This window comes from Petaurus breviceps, unplaced genomic scaffold, assembly GCF_028583685.1.
Source record: "Petaurus breviceps papuanus isolate PSGF00001 unplaced genomic scaffold, PetGlider_PUasm1.0 90721, whole genome shotgun sequence".
NCBI lineage: Eukaryota > Metazoa > Chordata > Mammalia > Diprotodontia > Petauridae > Petaurus > Petaurus breviceps.
The window spans coordinates 2,566,074-2,589,104 of NW_027187322.1; the positions used below are offsets into that span (position 1 = coordinate 2,566,074).

General features: G+C 53.5%; 3 protein-coding genes across 8 annotated transcripts in view; all 3 read left to right on the forward strand.

Moving 5' to 3' along the window:
- The window catches only part of ZNRD2 (zinc ribbon domain containing 2), a 79,767-nt gene extending 68,505 nt beyond the window's left edge, over nt 1-11,262 (forward strand). The window contains exons 2-5 of the mRNA XM_069066325.1: nt 9,196-9,253; nt 9,401-9,552; nt 10,453-10,537; nt 10,817-11,262. Coding sequence (XP_068922426.1) covers nt 9,235-9,253; nt 9,401-9,552; nt 10,453-10,537; nt 10,817-11,166 — 606 coding nt within the window. The 5' untranslated portion in view covers nt 9,196-9,234 and the 3' untranslated portion in view covers nt 11,167-11,262. The remainder of the gene's footprint in view (nt 1-9,195; nt 9,254-9,400; nt 9,553-10,452; nt 10,538-10,816) is intronic.
- A 1,274-nt stretch (nt 11,263-12,536) lies between these two features.
- FAM89B (family with sequence similarity 89 member B) lies at nt 12,537-14,265 on the forward strand. Of its 2 annotated transcripts, none has more exons than XM_069066334.1 (2): nt 12,537-12,989; nt 13,210-14,265. In XM_069066334.1, the coding sequence occupies exons 1-2, from the start codon at nt 12,720-12,722 to the stop codon at nt 13,444-13,446; spliced, it is 507 nt and encodes a 168-aa protein (XP_068922435.1). In that variant the 5' UTR covers nt 12,537-12,719; the 3' UTR covers nt 13,447-14,265. The 2 variants fall into 2 exon arrangements, with proteins under 2 accessions (XP_068922435.1, XP_068922434.1); XM_069066333.1 differs by having other exon boundaries at nt 12,543-12,989; nt 13,171-14,265.
- Nucleotides 14,266-16,412: 2,147 nt separating this feature from the next.
- The window catches only part of EHBP1L1 (EH domain binding protein 1 like 1), a 32,350-nt gene continuing 25,731 nt past the window's right edge, over nt 16,413-23,031 (forward strand). For all 5 annotated transcript variants that reach the window (XM_069066341.1, XM_069066342.1, XM_069066343.1 and 2 more), the window contains exons 1-5: nt 16,413-16,918; nt 20,058-20,115; nt 20,261-20,356; nt 21,854-21,907; nt 22,656-22,834. In XM_069066341.1, the coding sequence (XP_068922442.1) occupies nt 16,815-16,918; nt 20,058-20,115; nt 20,261-20,356; nt 21,854-21,907; nt 22,656-22,834 (491 nt within the window). In that variant the 5' untranslated portion in view covers nt 16,413-16,814. The remainder of the gene's footprint in view (nt 16,919-20,057; nt 20,116-20,260; nt 20,357-21,853; nt 21,908-22,655; nt 22,835-23,031) is intronic.

Here is a 23,031-nt window from a genome sequence, read left to right on the forward strand (position 1 = left end):
TGGGAAATGCAGCTTTGGGCTGGCAGGGCAGCAGAAGGCCACTCACGCTGTGGGGCTAGCTGCCTTCGGGTTTCATGGAACAAACGTTTATTATTTTCTATTTATTAGGTAATCAGTAACCACGCCGAAACATTGAAATAACCAAGGCGAAGAATGAGACAAAGAAGAGACGAAATGGAAGACTTCTGTGAATGTTTATTCTCATAAAAAGTTTATAAAGTATCTTAGTATAATTGAATTTTATTTTTGTACTTTAATACAATTTCATTTAAAAGTCATTCATTCAGTCGTTTGTCAGCTGTGTCCTACTCTCTGTGACCACTTAGAGAATTTTCTGGGCAGACAGACTGGAATTCTTTGCCATTTTCTCCTCTGGCCCATTTTGCAGATGAAGAAACCAAGGCAAACAGGGCCAAGGAACTTGCTTGGGGTCACACAGCTAAGTGTCTGAGGCCAGATTTCAGCTTAGGAAGATGAGGCTTCCTGACTCAAGGCCCAGTGCAACATAGCTGCTTTTGAAGTGTTATGGGGGCAGTGAATAGACTTGGAGTTATAAACAGATGGATCTGGGTTCAGATCCCACCTCTGACACTTCAAGCTATGTGTGGCTTTGGACAGACATTGCCCTTTTCTGGGGCTCAGACAGCTCCCTAAGATTTCTCTATATGATCACAGTGATGCCTGTGGAGTTTCCCACCATGGGAAAAATCACAGACCTTTTACCCATTCCAACTTTTAAAAAGCAGTAACAGAGGGGCAGTTAGGTGGCACAGTGAGTAAAGCGCTGGTCCCAGAGTCAGGAGGACCGAGTTCGGTTCCGGCCTCAGACATTTCACACACACACACACACACACACACACACACACACACACAAAACCTAGCTGTGTAACCATGGGCAAGTTACTTAACCCCAATTGCCCTCCAAAAAGCAAAAAAAAAAAAAAAAGTAATAGAACTACCCAGGTCTCCTCCTGTTTATTTTTTTTTAACCTATCATGGATTTTTCTAGATTACAAAACACCCACTCTGTCTAGCCAGTGTGGCTAGTGGAGAGAGGTGCATTTGGACCTCGGCTCAGACATTTGCTAGCTCTGTGACCCTGGACAAATCATTAAACTTTTTGGGATTCAGTTTCCCCATCTGTCAAATAGGAAAAATTCAGGGCGGCTAGGTGTCACAATGAACAGAGCACCGTCCCTGGAGTCAGGAGGACCTGAGTTCAAATCCAGCCTCAGACACTTAACACACTTACTAGCTGTGTGACTTTGGGCAAGTCACTTAACCCCAATTGCCCTCCAAAAAAACCCAAAACCAAATAAAAACAAAAACAAATAGGAAAAATTCTCCCACTTACCTCCTGGCTCTGGGCTCACACAGACCAGATGTGATCAGAGGGACCTTCAGCGACTCTGTGGCTTTTTATCGCCCAGCCCAGTACATAGTTCCCAGTTCCCAAGCTAGTACTTATTGAAAATAAGGAATACTTATCTAGTACAAAGCAGGCTTTGTTTCCACCCATGGAAAAGGCAGGAAACACTTAGCCTATTTAGTTATCTTTGGGAGAGAGCTGACGGGGTTACAGGAGGGCAGTTCCTGTCTCTGATCCCCTCCTCCCTGATATACAGTCCTAATTTTTACAGCAGGGGAAACTGAGGTCCCAAGAGACCAGGAAGTGGCATCATTGGGATTTGAACCCAGGCTCTCTGACTCCAGGGGCAGGGTTGGTTCCATTCTACCATGATAGGTGTAATCACCAGGATTAGACATAGACACAAATAAGCACAGTGGGGGTGTCATTAGGAGTGCGTGCCAAAGCATTGTCTCAGACTGAATGGCACCTAAGCCTTCCAACGTTGCTCTCTGATGAAAGCTCCCCAACATAGAATTGTCTCCAAATAGGCAGGGTTTTCTGGCCCTGAAGATTTCAGGAGCAACCCTTACCCAACTGAAGGCATCCTGAAGTCCACTGGGGGTCTGATCATCCTATACAGAAAAGGAAGACTGTCTAAAATGGACATATGTCCAGAAAAGGGGAGAAATTCTTGTAGGAGTAATAGTAAAAATATACACATGCATCTTTCTAGACATATGTATATCTATATACATGCATATATGAAATGGGGGAGTTAGGGTTTGGGGGTTATAGCTATCACATGAAGGGAAATCACCCACTTCACAAATGCCTACTCTATTCCTGTATCCAGGTGGGGTCTCATGGGGACTCAGTCTAAGGCCCTGAAGAAGTTTGCCTCACTCTGGGGCCAAGGTGTAACTAGGGTAAGACAAATGGCATTTTGTCTCAGGGCACTAATCTGTCCTCGAAGGTCCTCTTCACTACCCTACAGTGTAGCCATGCCAGGGGGCCTGTTGAATGCTGACCCTCCCTTGTGATCTGATTTCCTCACTACCACCCACGCCCCTCCCTTCCCTGGGTTATGAAGGCTGAGCTCCCCAGGGGACAGCTGTTCATTATTTGTCATTGTCAAAATGTCCTCTGTCCCTCTATCCCTTGCTCCTTTCCCACCTCAGCTCTTTTGCCTCAGGTGAAATCAGATCATTAGAAGACAGATTCAGAACTGGAAGGAACGTTCGAGATCACCTACCCCAATCCCCTAATTTTACAGAGAGGAAAGGGAGGCTGAGCTGACTTATCAGAATTCCAGCACAAGCTGTGTGACCTTGGTGGTATTATTCCCCTATGGGAGCCTCAGTTTCTTCTATTTAGTGTGTATTTCACTCCCTCCTCAAGCCAGATTCAATGGGAATAAGGTTGACCCATTCTCTTTTGCCTTCCTATTCTTCCCCTCCATTGTAACCATTTTCCCTTGCCTCTTCTGTATGAGATAGTTTGCCCCAATCTGTCTCTCCCCATCTCCTCTCATTATATTCCTCTCACCTCTTAATTTCACCTTTTAAGTAACATCCCTTCCTGTTAAATTGGTCCTGTGCCCTCTATGTATACCTGTAAACATATATACACACATTCAAATATGTATTCATATGCCCATATACCCTCATATATAGACATATATATATTTCTAATCCCTTCAACTACTGAGAAAAGTTTCATAAAATACAATTATTTTTTTTCCATGTAGGAATGTTAATAGTTCAACTTTGATAAGTTCCTTATGATTTCTTTTCCCTGTTTACCTTCTCATGCTTCTCTTACTTCTTGTATCTGAATGTCAAATTTTCTATTCAACTCTGGTTTTTTCCGCAAGAATGCTTGAAAGTCCTCTATTCCACTGAATGACCACATTTTCCCCTGAAACATGATACTCAGTTTTGCTGGGTAGGTGACTCTTGGTTTGAATCCCAGCTCCCTTGACCTCCATAATATCACATTCCAAGCCCTTCGATCCCTCAGTGTAGAAGCTGCCAGATCCTGGGTTATCCTGATTGTGTTTCCACAACATTCAAATTGTTTCTTCCTGGCTGCTTGTAATATTCTCTCCTTAATCTGGGAATTCCGAAACCTGGCTATGATATTCCTAGGAGTTTTCTTTTTGGGATCTTTTTCAGGAGGTGATCGGTGGATTCTTTCAACCTTTATTTTGCCCTCTGGTACTAAAACATCAGGGCAGTTTTCTTTGAGAACTTCCTGGAGGACGCTTTCTAGGTTCTTACTTTGGTCATGGCTTTCAGGTAGTCCAATAATTTTTAAGTTATTTCTCCTGGATCTATTTTCCAGGTCAGTGGTTTTTCCCATGAGATATTTCACATTGCCTTCTATTCTTTCATTTGTTTGGATCTGTTTAACAGCATCTTGATTTCTCATGAAGTCATTAGCTTCCATTTGCTCCAATCTAATTCTGAAGCAATGATTCTCCTCAGTGAGCTTTTGAGATTCTTTTTCCATCTGGCAAATTCGGCTTTTTAAGGCATTCTTCTCCTCATTGCTTTTTTGAGCCTCCTTTGCCATTTGAGTCAGTCTGTTTTTTAAGGTATTATTTTCTTCAGTCAGGCTGTTGACTCTCATTTCATAATTGTCTTGCATTGTTCTGATTTCTCTTCCCAATTTTTCCTCCACTTCTCTTATCTGCTTCTTAAGGTCCTCTATGGCCTGTAACCAGCTTGTATTTTCCTTTGAAGCTTTTGGTGCAGGAGTTCTGACTTCACTGTTTTCCTCCTGTTCCATGCCTTTCTCCTTCTTGTCCCCAAAATAGGAGTGTAATGTTGGAATCTTCTGTCTGCTTTGCTTCCTTTGCCTGCTCATTTTGCCATTCAATTATTTGACTTTTGGGCTTTTTGCCACAGTAGGACTCTGCCACCAGACAAGGGAGCTTTCGTCCCAAACGTTGGGGTTTTCTCAGTTGCCGGAAGTATTAGATGGGTGCCCTCTCTGAGGTCTCCACACGCTCTGGCAAGCTGGACACACACCCCAGGACCTCCACCCTAGACTGCAATCCAGATCCAAGCAGGTTAAAGCAAGAGCGATTACCCCTCAGACTGGTGCTTGGTCCCCCTACACTGCAGGCCAGGAGCTGAAGCCGCACTTAGCGCTGGCTGGCTGTGCCGGTGTCTCGGCGGTTTCTCGCCCTGGGGGTAGAAGCCACGCACTCCCACTTACTGGGTCCCAAAGTCCAGACTGCACTGGCCTCTCACCTTGTCCTTCGCATCTATGTATTGATAAATCTGGAAACGGCCATAGCTGCTGCTGATCTGGAGTCCCTCTGGCAGGCGGCTGGTCAGGCCCGCCCTGGGGCTAAAGCCTTGGTGTGGGGCTGAGCTTGGCTCACAGAGCGCTGTGCTGGCCGATTCCTGCTGGCCTGCTGGGCTGTCCTCAGCTGGAGGTTAGCTTCTCTGTGTCATTTTGTGGGTTCTGCAGCTCCAAAGTTTGTTTAGAGTCCCCTTTTTACATGGATTGGGGAAGGTGGAAGCTGGAGCCGTGGGAAGGTCATGCTTCTACTCCGCCATCTTGGCTCCGCCTCCGGAGCCTCAGTTTCTTCATCTATAAAGTGGGGATAATAACACTTGTGCTAGCATGAGCACCAAAGGCTTCTTGTTTTGGAGCCAGCTTCCTTTCTACTCTGCCTTGGAGGAGAGAAGGATCCCTGGAAGGAACTAGGAATTGTTAGCCCAGAGAAGAAGAGAGGACATGAACACACAATCAGACGACTTGTCAGAGGGAAGAGCAATCGGACCAGTTCAGCTTGGCCCAGAAGGCACCTGGGCTAGGTGCCACAGACTTCTGAACTATTGCTATATCTAAAAGTGGAATGAGTTGCTAAGACAGGTAGTGAGCTCCCCATCACAGAAGCAGGGTAACCACTTGGGAACACATGGAGGGACTTCTCAGGTAAGGTACAGGTTGGACTGAATGCCCCTGAGTCCCGTCCAGCTCTGGAATTTTGTCATTTCCTCCTGGGCTCTGTAGGATGATCAAGGTTAGGTTGGGCAGGAACGAGGAAGTACAATGTCTTGGCTAGGGGCTAGAGTGTGAATGACCTGACATCTGGGGGAGCCATAAGCAGGCCTGCTTTGCTTGAGTGGAGAATTTCTTCTAAAAATTAATAATTAATTAATTTTAGTTTTCAATGTTCACTTCTATAAGATTTTGAGTTCTAAATTTTCTCCCCTTCCCCAAGACGGCATGCAATATGATATAAGCTCTACATATACATTCATATTAAACATATTTCCACGCTAATCATGTTGTTAAGAAGAATGAGAACCAAAGGGGAAAACCACGAGAAAGAAGAAACAAAAACAAACACAAAAAAGAGAGCAAATAGTCTTTTCTCATCTGTATTCAGACTCCATAATTCTTTCTCTGGATGTGGACAGCATTTTCCATTGTGAGTCTTGAAATTGTCTTAGATCCTCGCCTTGCTGAGAAGAGCCCAGTCTATCAAAGTTGGTCGTCACACACTGTGGCTGTTACTGTGGACAAGTTTTCCTGGTTCTGTTCATTTCACTGAGGATCAGTTCATCTAAGTCTTTCCAGGTTTCTCTGAAGTCTACCTGCTCATCATTTCTTATGGAACAATAATATTCCATTACATTCATGTACCATGACTTATTCAGCCATTCCGCAATTGATGGGCATCCCCTCAGTTTCCAATTCTTGGCTGCCACAAAAAGAGCTGCTATAAATATTTTTGTACATGTGGGTCCTTTTCCCATTTTTATAATCTCTTTGGAATACAGACTTAGAAGTGGTATTGCTGGGTCAATGGGTATGCATAGTTTTATAGACCTTTGGGCATAGTTCCAAATTGCTCTCCAGGATGGTTGGATCAGTTCACACCTGAGTGGAGAATTCTTACAAGCAGAAGTGGGAAGTCAGATTGGGTGCTACAGAACTGTGGCTGGTTTTGAATGCCAGGCCTGGTCCACCTCATTGGGAAAGAGCTGCAGTCCTTGGGTTGGAGTCCTCAAGGGGGGACCAAAAAGCCCTCAGACAAGTCCTTGGCCTCCTGGCTGAGCCTCTCAGGAAGGATCTTGTGGGCTGGCTGTTTGGCGAGCCTGGGGCAGGGGGCTAGGTAGAAGCAGCCAATGGACTGGTCCTGTACTTTCCAGGCTGAGAGGTGGGAAGTGGGCTGGATGGGTGGGCAGAGACTCGAATCTCACCCAGCAGGAATATTGAGGCCCTGTCATTCCTCAATCTCCCCTCACACTTCTGGGGTAGAAGGACAGGACCAATTAGAGAGAACAGGGTGGAACTAAGATTACAGATGGAAATGGACTGGAAACCTTCTATGATCCCCACCATCCCTTTTCCTCTCTTTGTGAATTAGGAATTCACATTGGGAAGCTACCGTCTCTAGTATCCAAGCTGGCTCCTCAGCCAGAAGGTCTGGAATCCCAGCTCGGATAACACCTGCAGTCAAGTCATGTGAAGTCTAGAAGTGGGAGGATTTATTAGCTGCTTACTGTGTGCCAGTGACTGCGTATACCAAGAGAGAATCCCTACCCCCCAGTCCCTGCCTGCAAGGAGCTCCGTTCTAGTGGCAGCTGTAGGGATTTGGGATTTGCCATCAAAAGGCCTGGATATGAATTCTGGCTCTGCCAAGGGATGAGCTCTGTGGCCTTGACTAAATCACTCCCGATCAGTAGGGACAGGAACATTTATTGTCCTTATAGCAAAGGGTCGTTGTGAGCAAAGTTGTAGAGATCTTGACAAGGTATGACAGATGACATCCAGCCAGAATGGCTTCAAGCAGGGGCAGTGACAAAGGTCTGAATTTGTTGTCCAGGAGGTGCAACACAGCCATGTTGGTATCAGGAAGGTGAGATGTTTGGCTGACAACAATGTCTCCGTCAAGGAGGCCCTACACTTGTGAAGTCAGATTCTGTAGATACTATTATAATGATTTTAAATCTCATTTTTTGGGGGTTTTTATTGAATAGTATTTCCACCTATAAGTAACCCTCCTCCACGGAGAATTCCTCACAACAAACAATAGCTAGGTGCATCCCCTCTCCAGCTCTCAGGAGAAGTCTCCCAGAGAAGGCTACCCTCTGGTTCAAGGTACTCTTGGGGTCGGCATCCACTAAAAACCACAGCTTTTGAGTCCCTAGCAATGTATTCAGCTTTACTAATCAGCCAGAGGACACAATGTATTCAAAGCAAATGCATTTAATGAAATAGCATTGTTAAGAAAAGTAACTGGAAGGCATTCTCCCTCATAAACCCATCAAAACATACCATCAGTGGAAAAATGGACACAGATGGAGAACGTCTGTCTTTGTAAAGGCACAAACACATGGAACAGATGCGGTCAAGGCACACATATGGAGGGGCAACTCATGCCTCCAATGCCACAGGATGTTGTCTTCAATGATGTCCCTGCTGCTCCCACCGGGGCTCATCTCCACCAGAAGGGCTAGGCACCACTCTTCTCTGCACAGGCTCCAGGCTTCTCAGGGCTTCGGCTCAAGTCCTTGGCTCCAGGGCCTCCTAATTCTGCCTCCTGAGAACAGCGGGCTCTGTGGTGCTCTTTTAGTTCAAGACCTGAGGATGCTTACAAAAAATAGTAGCTATTTAGAAGAGCAGCCAAGTGTGCAACAAGGTTCAAAAGAGCCTTCCTTTGGGGAAGAACAAAGACATCAGTTTTTCCCCTTCCTGAGTGACCAGTGAAGGTTCCCCGGTAGGCTTGGCACACTGGGCACCCATCTCCCGCAGGAGAGTCCTCTGCCTAGGGGCCAAACTTTTAAGAACAAAGCCCAGGCACATTCCTAAGTAAGTAGCTAGTGCCCTCAGGCTCACGTCCGTCCCTTTGAAATCAACTTTCTGGCTGAACTTGGGTCTCCTTGGGCAAGCCCCGCTAGCGCAGAATGAGCATCTCCAGCCCCTGGAGAAGCTCAGCATCCTTGGTAGGGCTACTCCCCCAACAACTGCCACGTAATCTGGGGTTCCAGGCGCCCCAGCTGTACCCTTCCATCTCCTGGGGGCCACCAGCAGGGTGGGCTGGGGAGGGGAGAGGAAGGGCAAGGTGGGGAGGGGAAACAGAGGTGGGGAGGGGGGAGGAGGGGAGAGGAGGGAGGGAGAGGGGGCCAGATGGGGGGGGGTGGGGTGGGGAGCAGGGGGTTTTCTCTCCTAGCCCCTGGTCCCTCCTGCCAGGCTTCAATGTGGCTAAACCCTCCCAAACTACAGTGAAGAAGAGCCCCCGCTAGGGGAGGAGCCTGCAGGAAGAGCCCGACGGCTAGGGACAGACGCCCTGTGGAGGCATCAGTGCAGCTGGGCGGGGGCACCGAAGGATCCCTGCGTTGCAAAGGGGGAAACTGAGGCTCAGAGAGGGTAAGGGACTCGCTCAGGGTCACCAGACTCCAAACTCGGCGATGTAACCGCCCGGCCAAGCTGCCTCTCGCTAGGGGCACCCATTTTACGGAGGAGGATATCCAAGCTCGAGCAGGGCGGGACCATAACGCACTTCCCGGCCCCGCCCTCGAGCTCTGAAACCAGCCGTTTTCCTTGAGGGCGGGGCTTAGCGACGCGAAGGCACCACGTGACTAGGTCTCCGTAGCAACGCCTCAGCGCGTCCCAACCTCCCTTCCTTCGGGGGAGTCTCCGCCTCTCTAGTCTCCAGCCCCGCGAGAGGAGGGCAGGAACCGTCGGGCCTGGGCGGCTACGGAAGCGCGCCCCGCCCTCGCCCCGCCCCATCGCAGCCGCCAATGGACGATTTGTCGGTGACGTCATTTCCAGAGCTGAGGAGCGAGCCCAGTGGCCGTGGCGCCGGCGCTTGCGTCACTTCCGGCGCGGTGTTTGTCAGCGGCGGTAACGGCGACATGGCTCTGAACGGAGCAGGTGGGACCGGGCGGGGGCCGGGCGAGGGTGGGCCAGGGGGAGAAGCTCAGGCCCAGGGCCGGGGGTGTGGGGGAGGAGCGCAGGCCGCGGGCTCCGAGCCGCGGGGCCCGGCCTGCTCACCCGCCCCGGGGGTCCTCGCGTCCACAGAGGCCGGCGAATCGGACTGGGAGCCGCCTTCTGAGGCCGAGACCAAGGTGCTGCAGGCGCGACGCGAGCGGCAGGATCGCATCTCCCGCCTCATGGGCGACTATCTGCTGTGTGGCTACCGCATGCTGGGGGATACGTGCCAGGACTGCGGGGTGCGTGGGGGCCCCTCCTTCCCTCGTGGGTGCCCAGTCCGCGGGGCGGGGGCGGGGCCGCGGAGGGAGGCCAGCATGGCGAGGGTGCTTGGCGTGAACATAGAACAGAAGAAAAAGACAAATTAGAATGTAAGCTGGGGGATGCCCAGGGCCTTCCTTATAGGAGGCATCTGGAAGCGGAGCATTGATCAGAGCTCCTGTGCCTCCTGCTGAGGCTTTGGGGAGCAGGGACGACGTCCTGTGGACGGCAAGGTCAGACGGTCCCACTGCCATTTACGGGTGCACCCTCCCCCCTTTTCTGCTTCCTGTACCCCCTTCTCATCTCTGCCTCTTAGCCCCCCCCCCCCCCCCCCCTCCCAGCCCCCCCCGATGCTATCGGCCGCACTCGGAGGTCAGGGAAGGGGGGCTGGACTTGGAGTCTGGACCTGGGGTCAGTTTCCAGACAGCTACTTTGTATCTGTGCGGTCTTTGGTCAGGTCTCCCCTCTCTGGGCCTGTTTCCTCATCAGCGAAAGGAGCGTGTTAGAGAAGGGATGGCTTCTGAGGACCCTCCCAGCTCTAAATGAATGAATGATCCTGTGATCCTTCCTGAGGCCTTTCTTCATCCTCCCCTGGTCCCTGGCATTCATTCTCCCTGTAAAGTCACTGGGCACAGTAGTTTGTTTACAGCTGTGTGTGCCCTTTACCAGTCTGTTCTGACCAGATGCCAGTAAGTGGGTCTGGGCTGTTGTCAACAGATGTGGGGAGGCTGGGAGCTTCCCTAGAGACTTAGAGAATCACTGGGCCACATTTGTTCAATCATTCTAGTGTTCGTGGAGCACTAGGGCGGAACAGGCCTGTCCAGAGAAGACTTCCCTGGGATCACATATAGAGTAGTGGAACATTTTGATTTTTTTTCCAGACCATTTTACTTCAAGACAAACAGCGAAAAACTTACTGTGTAGCTTGTCAGGAGCTGAATTCAGACGTGGACAAAGATAACCCAGGTGAGGGGGGCCTGGGGATCCTTAGGTTGAGAGAAGATCAGAGCCTTTGATCTGGATGTCCCAGAGAAGATGCTCTTTCTGGGTCAGGGAAACTAAGGCAATCCAGGAGGATGACTCATCAGTCTGATTCTGGAGAACTGTAGGCAGGGCTGTTTCTTTTCCTATCATTAGGGAGTCAAGGGGGCTGAGGAAAATGGGGTGATCAGCCCTGATCTGGGGGAGCAGCCCCATAGGGATAATGCCCTGTCAGTCTCCCCTGTGATGTCCTCTTCCTTTTAGCTCTGAATGCCCAGGCTGCTCTCTCCCAAGCCCGTGAACATCAGCTAGCATCCTCAGAGCTCCCTACTGCTTCACGACCAGCCCCACAGCCCCCTGTCCCCCGGCCAGAGCACTGTGAGGGGGCAGCTGCTGGGCTCAGGGCTGCCCAGGGGCCTTCTCCCACCTTGGCTCCCACAGCATCTCTGGCCCCAGATGTCCTGGCAGCATCACAGTCGGCTTTGCTTCAGAAACTTGCATGGGCCTCAGGGGAGCTGGGCCCCAGCACCTCTTTGGAAGGAAGCATCCAGCTCTGCACCCTCATCCGGGTCTGTGCTGAAGCTCTGCAGGGGATTCGCCAGCTGCAACAGTGAGGGGGCTTGGGAAAGAAGGGCCCCAGGGCATTGGACTTGTCTAGTGTATGGGTCCAGGATTTATTATGAATAGCTGCAAGAGAAAGGCACAGAAAACACCCTTGCCCTTGTGTGGTTTGTTCTTCTCCCTTCTGCTGTGGTCCATGTGTGTCCTCTTCCTCTGCCTCTCCAGTCTGGCTGTCCTAGCCTCTAGTGGAAAGACCTTTTGGCTTGGAGTCACGAGGCCTGTGGCGGCTGCCTTCGCAGCTTTGCTCTTGTGTCATGGTTATTTTGCTTCTGGGCCTTGGTTACGACCAGTGAAATGACAGATCACCTTTGAGGATCTCTTGAGGTTCATCTCTGCCCAGAATTTTCAGACACTTACTTTCCCATTGTCCCTTTCCTTTGGGAGATATCCTGGTATACTTGTGCTGGTAAAGGGGAATGAAGCAGGAGATGCCGCAGAGATCTTAAAGGAAGGTAGAGAAGCCTGGGAGAAAGCAGCCCCTGGATGCCCTGGGCCTGTGCCTCACTTTCCTGGGTGGAAAGTTAGAAGTTAGAGGGTCCTCCTGCTGTGGATGAGGAAACATCTAGGGAGATTTTTTACTTGCCTGAGGTTACTTAGCCAATGAAAAGCCAAATTGGGGGTGAACTAGAGGGGGAATCCAGGTGATGAAAACAGAAGAGATAAATACTGCCCACCCTTCCCAAGAAAAAGGGCTCTAAGTCTGTACTACATTACCATACCCCTGGATCCCTGGGGATGCCGGTCAGCAGGGCCCTGGCTCAGGGTCCAAACTTGCCTTTGGAAAATGAAGGGGGAGTGGGAGGAACTTAAGGTGGGACTGGCTCCCAGTGACCGTGGAGTCCAAATTCCTCCCAGAATAAGCTGCCCACATTTTAATCGGTAGGGGTCCTAGATCAAGAGCCTCGGGAGAGTAGGGTTAGCCCACCCTCTCAGACAGCAAGGGTGGGGGGGATGGCCGGGCGGTCCTCTGCAGCCTTCACAAGTGGGGTCCAGACCTTAGGAGACGCTCGGGCGAGGCAGCGCTTTAAAAAAATAAACCCGAGAGGGCTAGCTATCCTCTGACCTCCGAAGCAAAGTGAGGGCCGGAGGGGGCTCTGCGTAGCCCCGCTCCATCCCGCCTTCCACCTTAAAGGAGCGGCGTCCTTCTTCCCCTTTCTTATGGTCCTTCCTTAGGAGCACCCCGAGATTGGAGCTGGGGTGAACTCCCCTTCTGTCCCGCCTACCGGGGCCCCATGCTTGGCTCGTGAACCCTTTCCCCGAGGTTCCGGCCCCCCTGCGGCATCGCAGCACTGTGGGGAGCCCTTCGCACTGTCCTTTTTCCTTTTACGAGAGGCTCCGCCCCCTAGGCCGAGGGGAGGGGGCGCAGGGTGGGGCTTCTCCGGAGCTGAACAAAGCCGGCACTCAGTGGGGCAGCGGCGCCCGGGCCGGGCTGGGGCCTGGCGGCCAGAGGAGAAGGAGGAAGAGGAGGGCGGGAGGGGGCCGGGGTGTTGGGGCCCATTTTCTCCCCGGCCCAGGGCCCTCCTCACCGGCCCTCCGCGTCGCGCCCATGAACGGGTTGCCTGGGGGCCCTGCGCCCGCGCCCGCACCCGCGGCTTTGGGCTGCCCGCTGGAAGGGCTCCCACCGCTGCCTCGGGGGCTCAGTGGCCTCCTCAACTCGAGCGGGGGCTCGTGGAGGGACCTGGAGCGCGTCTACAGCCAGCGGAACCGCATCCAGGACGAACTGAGCAGGGCTGGCCGCGCCCCCGAGGGACCCTCGCAACCCCCGCGCCGCCCTGCTAACCTGGACTCGGCGTTGGCGGTGCTGCGGAAGGAGATGGTGCGGGGCGGCCCCGGAAAGGGGGGTGGCGGGGGAAGGACCAGGATGGATGGCCTGGCTGTGCTGGGAGGGAAAGGGGAGCAGGATGGGGCAGGAGGACCGAGGTGGGACAACCGGGATGGCCTGGGGAGGAGAGGGCGCCACGCCGCCTGGGATGCCCACTGGGGTCCTTCCTCCCCAGGTGGGCCTCCGCCAGCTTGACATGTCCCTGCTCTGCCAGCTGTGCTCCCTACACGAGTCCATCCAAGATTACAAGCACCTGTGCCAAGATATGAGCCTCTGCCAGGATATGTCCTCGTCTCTGCACTCGGACAGCTCCTACCCTCCCGACACCGGCTTCTCGGATGAGGAGGACGAGCCTCCGGACTGCAGCCTGCCCCGGGACCCGCCCCCACTCCAAGTCCCGCAGACTCATAATTCCCGGGACAAATGGCTGCAGGACTCATTCAGCCTCTGAAGGTGCACTGTCCCTGGTGCCCTCTGGAGGCCCATCGAGGCTGGCTTTGACTGGCAGGGCCTAGCCCCTTCTGCCTCACCCAGCTTAGTGAGGGCAGGTACGCACTGTGGGGCGCTGCACGCACACACACTCTCGTCTCTCTCTCTGTCTCTCTCTGTCTCTGTGTCTCTCTCTCTCCCCCTCCCCTCCCTGAGCCCTCTGATCTCTCACTGTGCTAATTACTGGGAATGGCTGGGGCCCAGAGGTGGGAGAAGCTGATTTCCCTACCTTCTCTTTCAGTCGCTTCTCTCAGAGGAGAGATGCTGACTTTCTAGAGAGCCAGGCTCTAGTTTATTTCCCACCCACTCCCAGCCCCAGCCGTTGGTGGACTCAACCCATCCACCCTGATACCCACTTCTCCCCTGATGCCCTTCAAGGGCTCCCAGGTAAGCTCATCTCCTTTGACACCCCTCACTTAGGCAGGTGAGAGCATCTGAGAGCCCTAGATCCTTGGCCCCTGGGCCAGATCCCTTACAGCCTCTCCTGCCACCAGCAGTCAGCCTGGCTCCAGATCCTAAAGGAAGCTAGCTCTGCTGTGGGGGCAAATAGCAGAACAGTCCCATAACCCACTTAATGCTGCCCCAGTAGGAGTAGCGTACAGCAAGCTGTGGGGTCATATATAGTGCTGGCTTGGCTATAGGACAAGACCCGTCCCGCGGCCCACCCCCCCCAAGGTCGGCCTTGCTCCTCACATGGTAATGGTGAGGGTTGGGGCTCAGGGCTATGCCCACTATTTAATATACTGGGGCCCAACAAATAAATGGCTCTTGTCTCTGCTCAGTTCTTGTCTTTTGTAAGCTAGGCATGGGAAGGTGTCCGGGCCAATGGGGATCACCTGCAGCATCTTCTTCACCAGCAGGTGGGGCTGGAGGAGCACAGCAGGGCGGGGGCTCCCCAAAGTTTCTTATGACTAGCGGTGTGTGCCACTTGCCAGGCCTGTGTGTGCAAAACCTTGGCCTTGGGAGTCTGGAGGGCTGGGCTCTGATCCTTCTTCTTCCCCTAATGGCATGGTGCTGTGCTAGCTGGGACAAGAAAACCTTTCCCCTTGCTGGGCCCCCTATTTCCTCTTCTGTAAAAACGAATGCCTTCTGGCTAAATTTGACCCCATCTGGAGCCAAGGGGGATGGGGGTGGGGAGGAAGTGGAAGGAACCGTCCATCTTGAGGAGAGAAACTTTCCACCCAGTCTGGGGGTGGAGTTGAAGCTGAGGCTGGGGCTCCTGCTGGGGCAGGAAGTGAGAGGGCTGCACTCCCAGACCCATTTTTGGGGACGTCCCCCTGGGGAGGAAGGGAGGGAGGAAGGGACCAGCTGAGGGGGCCTTCTTCCCCATCCTATCCTCATCCAAGAAAGGAGAGCTAAATTGCCAAACTTCAGAGGGACCTTGGGGAAAGCCCAGCTTCCTGAGAAGAGGGCAGAACTATGCATTTATGGGGAAGGGAGGGGGATGGAGAGGGAGAAACTTGCAGATACTTAAAATAATACATTCCAAACTCCTTTCTCATTCAGCCCCTCATCAAACATGAAAACACAAAAGTCTCAGAGTTCTCAGAAGTCTGCACAGTTCAACAGTCCCACAGCTGAACCACACCCAGCCTGGGAACCTCCCCCCTTCCCCACACACACCAGGAAACCTCGCTGAAGCCCAGCTAGATTGGCTACAGACACTACTCTCCCCCTAGCCCCCACCTACCTCCTCCAAGCCTTACAAAGAGTAAAGGGCCCTGGAACGAAGACATGGCTCCAAGCAGATCAGATAGATGAGCTTGGGTGACTAGACATCTGATGTCTTCATATGCCCTCTTCTTTAGGCCTCACAGCCCTTCAAAGGAGGTCCCAAGGCTAGTATGGCCCCCATTTTACAGAGGAGAAAACTGAGTCTTTAGAGAGCTTAAGTAACTTGCCCAAGCTCACACACTAAGTGTCAGAAGCAGGGTTTGAACCTCAGCCTTCCAGTTCCGAGTCCTGTGATCTCAGGGTCTGGACTCTCTTCTGTCATTTGTTTTGTGTGTGGATATAACCCAGTCCATCCCTTTGTGTCCACCCCCCTCACCAGGGATAGGGATCTCCCCCCCCCCCCCCCCCCCGGGATAGGGAACCCCCCCCCCCCCCGAATTTCACTCCTAGGGAATTCCCATCTGAGGAAACTCCCCTTGCTGATGCAGTTAGGACCCTTCCATGCAACTCTAACAAGTGAGAGATTGCTTGTCCCCTTAGCTCAGGAAAAGTTGCAGTCACTTGCTCAGGGCCATCCAGGTGGTAAGTGGCAGGGTGGGGACCCAGGTCTTGCTGGCTCCAGGGCAATCTAGCCACTAGACCAGACTTGCACCTGGACAAAGTGTCCGTCCACAGGAAGCTTACAGCCCCGCCCCCCCCCAATCGGCAGGAGCCACACCCAGCCAAGCACACCCACGTCTGCAGACCCCTCCCCTCTTCTCTCACACTCGCAATCCTCCAGACCCAGTTCCCGTATGGGATGCCATCCTGTGCTCCAGGCATCTCCTTACAACCTCGGGGAAATGGACAGAAATGACAGCGGGCATAGCTCCCCTCCAGGGGCTCTCTCACTCAGCGCGCTCGGCCCCGGTCCCCCTCGACCATGGGCAGACCCCGTATAGTAAGGCCCCTCCCGAGCCCGCCCATGGGCCCCCGCAGCAGCCCTCCCAGCGCAGGCGGAGCCCCTAAGGGGTCCGATGAGCCCCACCTTGGGGAAGCCCGTCCCGGGGCCCGCGCCCATGTGGGAGCGCACTAGCAGTCTAAGACAGCCCGCCCCTGGCCCGGCCCGGCCACCCGCCTGCTGGCCCGCAGAATTTGCACCACACCTCCCTCCTCCCTCCCCCCCTCCCCCCCTTCTCCTTGGCCTCGCACGCTTCCAGGTCCCAGGGCCAGGCTCCCCCTCCCCCCGCCCCACCCCCTTCCCCGCCCTCCTTCTATGGGGGGGGGGGGTGCGGCTCCAGGAAACCGGCGCCCAGTCCGCTCGCTCCGAGTGTCCCTCAGCTCCCCCGGCGCGCGCCCCCAGCCCAGCTGGGCGCTCCCTAACTTGGGTCAGAGAGGGGCTTGGGTCCGGACTTCGTCCGAGCTGCCCTGGTCTGGACTGGACGGGACGGGACGGGACGGGACCAGACCCGACCGAAGCAGACTCTCAGCACTGAGACACGGGACTGTCGGCCGCGGATTTTGAGACAGCAGCCCCTGAGGGTTGAGGGGCAGCGAGTGACCAGGCTCATCCACTCACCCAGCCCGGCCTGTGGTCCCCGGGATGGAGCCCCGGGGCCCCGTGGGGGCTGCTGACAACCGCGTCTGAGGGGAGGGGGCCAGGGAGGGGGAGAGGCCATGACCTCGGTGTGGAAGCGGCTCCAGCGCGTGGGGAAACGAGCCGCCAAGTTCCATTTCGTGGCGTGCTATCAGGAGCTGGTGGTGGAGTGCACCAAGAAATGGTGAGTGAGTGTGTTCAGTGCGTGTGTGAGCAGTGTGGTGGGGAGGGACCACACACACCCGGTGCCCCCTTCCCAGGCTGGCGCTGCCCCCTCTGCCCTCACCCCCCTGCCCCTGGGTCAGCCCCCATGCGCCAGCCCCTTGATGCTCTCACACTGTGCCCTCTCCTGAAGCCCACCCTTCTCCCTTTCCCCTCCTTAGTGTATGTATGGGGGAAATGTCTCTCACATTCTCCTGCCTGACAAGAGGGTCCATCCTTCCAGCCAGGGGTCTGTCAATCAGGTTTGGGTCCTCCTCAAAATTGGGGCCCAAAGGAGAGTTTGAGGGTTCTTACACATCAGGAGAGAGATGTGAGCAAGGGGACATTTGAAGGGGGGTCCTTATGGGGAACAGGGCTATTCAGTCTAGCATGTCCCCAGCTGCCTTCCAGATGAGGGGAGCCAGGGATTGGCAGACTCCAGCCTGCTCCTGCTCCTGAGAATGAGGGTCTGGGGGAAAGGTGAAAACCCCCAGAACTCTGCAGAACTCTGCCTCACTTTTAAGCCATGCCCCAACCCTCTTGCCCCTTCCTACCATTTTGGCCACCAGAAACCCAGCCCCCTCTCCCTCCTTCCCTTTGATAGGAATGGGGATTGGTTCAGGGTGCGGTTAGGAAGCAGGAATGGCAAATCTCTGGGGGTCTGGGATGAAGGGGGGGTTGTTGGGTAGCCAAGAATAAGATCAGAGGATGGGACAGAGAGCTCCTTTCCCAGCTCTTTCCCCAGGCAGGGAATGGGCAGAAATGGGACAAAGATGCCTGGCAGGGCAGGGAGTCATGAGGCTGAGAGATTTCTCTGAAATGCCCTTAAAAGGGGAAACTGAGACCTTAGGGAGATGAGGGAAGAGAAGGAGGAGACTGTAAGCTTAAAGGGGACTGGAGGGAGTTTTAGAGAGGGGGAGGAGGAAGAGGAGGAGGAGACTGAAGAGCTTGGAATCCCAGGGAGCAGAGGGAGCAGAAGCGGAAAAAGGAAGCAGAAGCCCAGAGCCCAAAGCGAGGGGAAAGGCCCCGGGGAAAGGAGGAGAGAAGGGAGAGCAGGAGGGCCAGACCTCCAAGGGGAAGGGAACGGGCAGGGCTCCATGAGCAGGCCTCAGCCTGCCTCAAGCTCCCCGTGCCATCTCTGACGGGGGCCCTCTCACCCTGTGGTCTGGGTGACCCAGCCCAAAGCAGAGCCAGGTGGCTTCCTGGCAGCCAGCCCCCTCCAGCTGCTTCTTGTCCCCTCGTCATACCCTAAATATACCCTAGGCAGCCAGGGTGTCAGCTTCCCCTCCGGAGCCAGATTAGGGCTGCAGCTGCCGGTACCCTCTCTTCCCATCCTGCCCCTCCAGAGGGCTAAAATTAGGCTCCAGAGTAGAAGGGGCCTAGGGGGACATTGGGGGGCGGGGGGCAGTGCGGGCAGGGCAATGGAGAGCTAACTCACAGTAAGAGACTTGCTCTTTGCAGGGCAGAGATAGCTGGCCTGAGAATGTCCCAGTCCCCACCATCTAATGACTATAATTCTAGCTGAGTCACCTCTTCTCTGAACCCCAGTTTTCTCATTTGTCATCTGGGCAGGGATACTGGGAATAAGGTAGAAATGATGCTGAGCAAGGGCCAGGCCCAGGGCCGAGCTGGGGAAAGAGAGGAGCAGAGCGGCCCTGGGGCTGGGCAGAGCCCTGGCTCCATCTGAGGGGTTAGTCTGGATTATTGACTCAGGAGGCGTCCCTGGCGCTCCTGGAGTAGAGCTTAGGGGTATCAGGCTGAGGCTGGGAGTCACTGGTCTGTCCCAACCCTGGGGAACCGCCCTAAATAGAGGTCACAGGATCAGAGGATGTCTGAGCTGGAAGGAACCTTGATCTGACCCTCTCATTTGACAAGTGAGGAAACTGAGGCCATGAGAAGGGCAGAGATTTCTGCAGTCACACAGGCAGGATTCAGACCTAGGCTCCAGACCTTTCTGGATTTGGGTTCATCTATATGCTCCATACCTAACCCACTGTAATAGCCCCTACAGACCACTATAATCCCTGTCTGAGGGTGTATGTGGAGGAGTGGTGTTAGCTAGGGACCCTGGGGGAAGAGGCATGCCAGCCTCCGGCCAGTGATGGAGCTGAGAGCAGCTCTGAGTGAGCTGAAAGGCAGAGAGCGGCACCTGCTTCTATCAGGTGGCTGGTCGAGTCACCCGTTCCTGCTTGGCAGTGGCCCAGCCTGAGTCAGTCCAGCCCCACCCTTCGAGGACTGACAACCATTGCCCAGGCCCTTTCACCTGCCCCCAACAGAACACCCCAAACAGAGGCTGCTTCCCTTTGAAAAGCCTTTTCTCAGATGATGAGAACCTCAGTTTTACACTGACGAGTTAGGTTCAAAAACCTCTTCTTGGTCTTTAAGGCCCTCCCTCCCCAGTCTGGGGCCCCCCACCTTCCAGCTTTGTCTCCTTTTACACACTTGACATTCTTGCCAAACTGCCTTCACACACACACACACACACATGGCACGTCCCCAATTTTCCCACCTCTATGTCTTTGCTCAGGCTGTGACTTCCTTTCCATCTTACTGAATCCTTAACAACTCAGGTGTCACCTCCTCCTTCCCTGATTCTTGCCCCACCCCCACCTCATAAAGGCCACAAAGGCAGGGACTGTTTCTTGTCCCAACCTGGCCTTTCTGCTCCCTCAACACAGTAGGCACCACGTTTGTCAAATGGATGAATGTAAGGGGGCAGGGCAGAGAATTCTCTTTCCTTCTCCTCCAATAGGGAGTCCCTTCCCTCTCCCCCAGGAATCTGAGCAGAGCCTGAGAAAGGCCAGGCCCAATCAGGTCTTTTCTCCTTTTCTGTACGTCTCTGTGTGCGGCGGATGTCTCTGGGCCCCCACCTGGTTTCTGCCTCTGTCTGTCCTGTTCTCTGCCAACTCTCTCCCTTCCACCCCCTTCTCTTTCCACCCTCTGCCCTACTGCCCCCATGCTCCACCCTGCCCTAGAGTCCCCACCCTACAACTGTGCCCTGAGATAAGGGAACCAGCTGCCTGACCCTTCCCTCCAGTGGCGGCTGGAGGGTAAGCAGGGCATGGAGGGCAGACCCACCAAGCCTCCCTCCTTCTTTCTATTTGCTTGGTCTATGCCCACAGGCAGCCAGACAAGCTGGTGGTGGTATGGACTCGGAGGAACCGACGCATCTGCTCCAAGGTAAGGCTCTCAAGACCCAGGGGTGAAACATGCTGAGTCCGAATTGCCTCTTGGTGCTTGGCTGGGAGACCTGAGAGCTGGGGGGAGAGGCAGGGTTAGGAAGGGAGAGCAGAGCTGCTCAGGGGGCTCAGAAATCTTTCCACAGGCCCACAGCTGGCAGCCCGGGATCCAGAACCCTTACCGGGGCATGGTGGTGTGGATGGTGCCAGAGAACGTGGATATCTCTGTGACACTGTATCGGGTGAGCCCCCATCCCTGTGCCACTCCCCTCAGGGCACCAGGCAGGCAGTAACATGGAAGCCCAACAGGAGATGGTCACAGGTCTGACTCAGGCCTGATGGGGGCATCCAGGAGGCAACAATGACCCTGACTGAGCTCAACAAGGATTTATGAAGCACCTACTGTATACAGAGCCTTGACTAAGATGACACAGAACTGAATAAGCTGAACAGAGCTCAGGGTCCAGTGGAGAAACAGAATCCTGATTCTTCTTTTGGAATTCAGACCTCTGATTTCTGCAGGGTGGGAAGTTCCCTGCACCAAGGAAGAAAGGGAGGGAGGGAGGACTCCTTTAGTGCCTTGGGTTCCTATTTATTAAATCCCTACTGTGTGCCAGCGGCCATGCTAAGCACTTTGCAGATATGGTTTCCTTTGCCCTTGTGTGTCAGAGAGACCGGGCCTGCATCACCTCTCCCATGGCAGACACAGAACGAGAACGCGGGTCTTCACGCCTCTCTGCTTGTCATCATTGCTATCACATCCAACAATTGTGTTTTATAAAACCTTTGACCCAGATAATTACAGTGACAACAATGGCGGTGATCACTCTGAGGTTTTATGGATTCTGAAGCAGTTCATTACCTCTCCTGTGGGAATTATCCTCATTTGACAGAAAGGGACACTGAGGCACAGAACTGTTAAAGCCAGGATCACATTCCCCACGAATCTGAGCCATGATGGGAACTCTGGCCCCTTCTGCTCTCTGACTTAAATGATTCCTCTTGTTTTCACAAAAATCATTTCTTTTTACTTGTCATTCAACCCCTAGCCCCCAGCCCTATCTTCTAAAACAACAACAAAAATAGAGACACACACACATACAGACACACACAGACATATACAGACACAGACACACACACAGACACATACAGACACACAAACATACACACACTGACACATATGCACACACATACAGACACACAGACACATACACAAACACATACATACATACACCAACACACACATAAGCACAGACACACATACACACAGACACACACACACACACATATTGCAAAAGAATCAATCCCAGGGCCTGTATCTGAGAGCCAGTAAAACATTCCCTTCTCTGTACTGGGGGGAGGCAGGTACATTCCTTCTCCAGATGCCCAGAATTGAGATTCTTCAAGGTTCCCCAGCAGAATGAGATGACTCACGGTATTGGGGTGGAGCGGGCCACATGGCAAACAGACTGGCGCGGGCAGAAGGCCCCCTCTTCCCTGTCTCTGCCTCCTCATCTCTCTCACCTTCTTCCAAAGTGCTCTTGACCCAGGTCATGCTCCCTGGCTCTCCAGGACACCCTGGGAGTGGGCAGGGAGATGAGGCAGGCTTTGTGTCCCATGTGAGAGAAGAGGAAACTGAGTCCCTGAGAGGTCCTGGGGTGGTGGCCTAGCCTCGGCTCAGCCCCCTCCCCCCATCCCTCCCCAGCCTTCCCCCTCATTCTGCTCCTCACCACCTGCAGGACCCCCATGTGGAGCAGTATGAAGCCAAGGAGTGGGCATTCGTCATCGAGAATGTGAGTGCGAGAAGCTGCAGTTTCGGGATTCACGTACACTTGTATTTTATATTATTGTATTTGTAGTATATCATTTAAATTAGTTGGCTGCTATGTGTGAGATACGCTGCTGTGGGCTGTTTATATTTACATACATATACACAGGAGTCCCTGCCCTCCCTCAGGGAGTTTCCATTCTACTAGGTTACTAAACACAGACCCTCATAGATTGAGGTTGGGAGGGACCTCAGAAACCATCTAATTCAACCCTCATTTTACAGAGGGGGAAACTGAGGCTCTGGAAGGCAAAGTGATTTACAAAGGATGCCCAAGAAGGTTCATCATCTCATAGTCAGCCCTCAGAGGATTCATCCCCTCCTTCACTTTGCAGATGAAGGGAATGAGTCCCATGAGGCCACAAGACTGACTCAAGGTCACACAGCTAGGCCTTGAATCCAAAGCCTCCTGTCAGGGAGCTGGTCACCAGGTTTCCTGGATCCCCTTCTCTGGTGTCCATCACACCTGGCTGGGAGGGGGTCAGGTCTGGGATCTTGGGAGCTCTATCAGCTGGGCACCAGCTCTTGCCCATCCCACTAAGCTGGACAGGGGTAGGGTCCAGACACACTGCCCCGTGGCCTTCTGACCAGCTTTGGTTAGTCTTTGGATCATTTTCAGAGGAGGTAAATGGTAATGTAGAAGTTTCATCTTCCCCAGGCACACACGGGGCACACTCAGGCCTCTGACATCAAGTCCATCCATTCTCTTCCAGGAGTCCAAGGGGCAGCGCAAGGTGCTGGCCACTGCAGATGTGGACCTGTCCCGCTATGCGGGGCCTGTCCCATCCCAGGTGCCCCTTAGATTGAAATTAAAGCCAAAATCAGTGAAAGTGCTGAATGCTGAGCTGAGCCTGACTCTGTCTGGGGTCTTGGTCCGGGAAGGCCGAGCCACGTGAGTGCTTTTCCCATGTCTTTATGCCTTTCCCATCTCAATTCAATTCAATTTAATTCAGCAAGAATGCCCTCTGAGAGTTCCCTTCTAGTGGGGAGCCAGTCTGTTCACAACACGCACAATTTCAGAGGAGCACTAACGATCAGGGACTGTCAGGAAGCCTGCTGATGGCATTATTAAAGTGGAAGTTGGGAGCG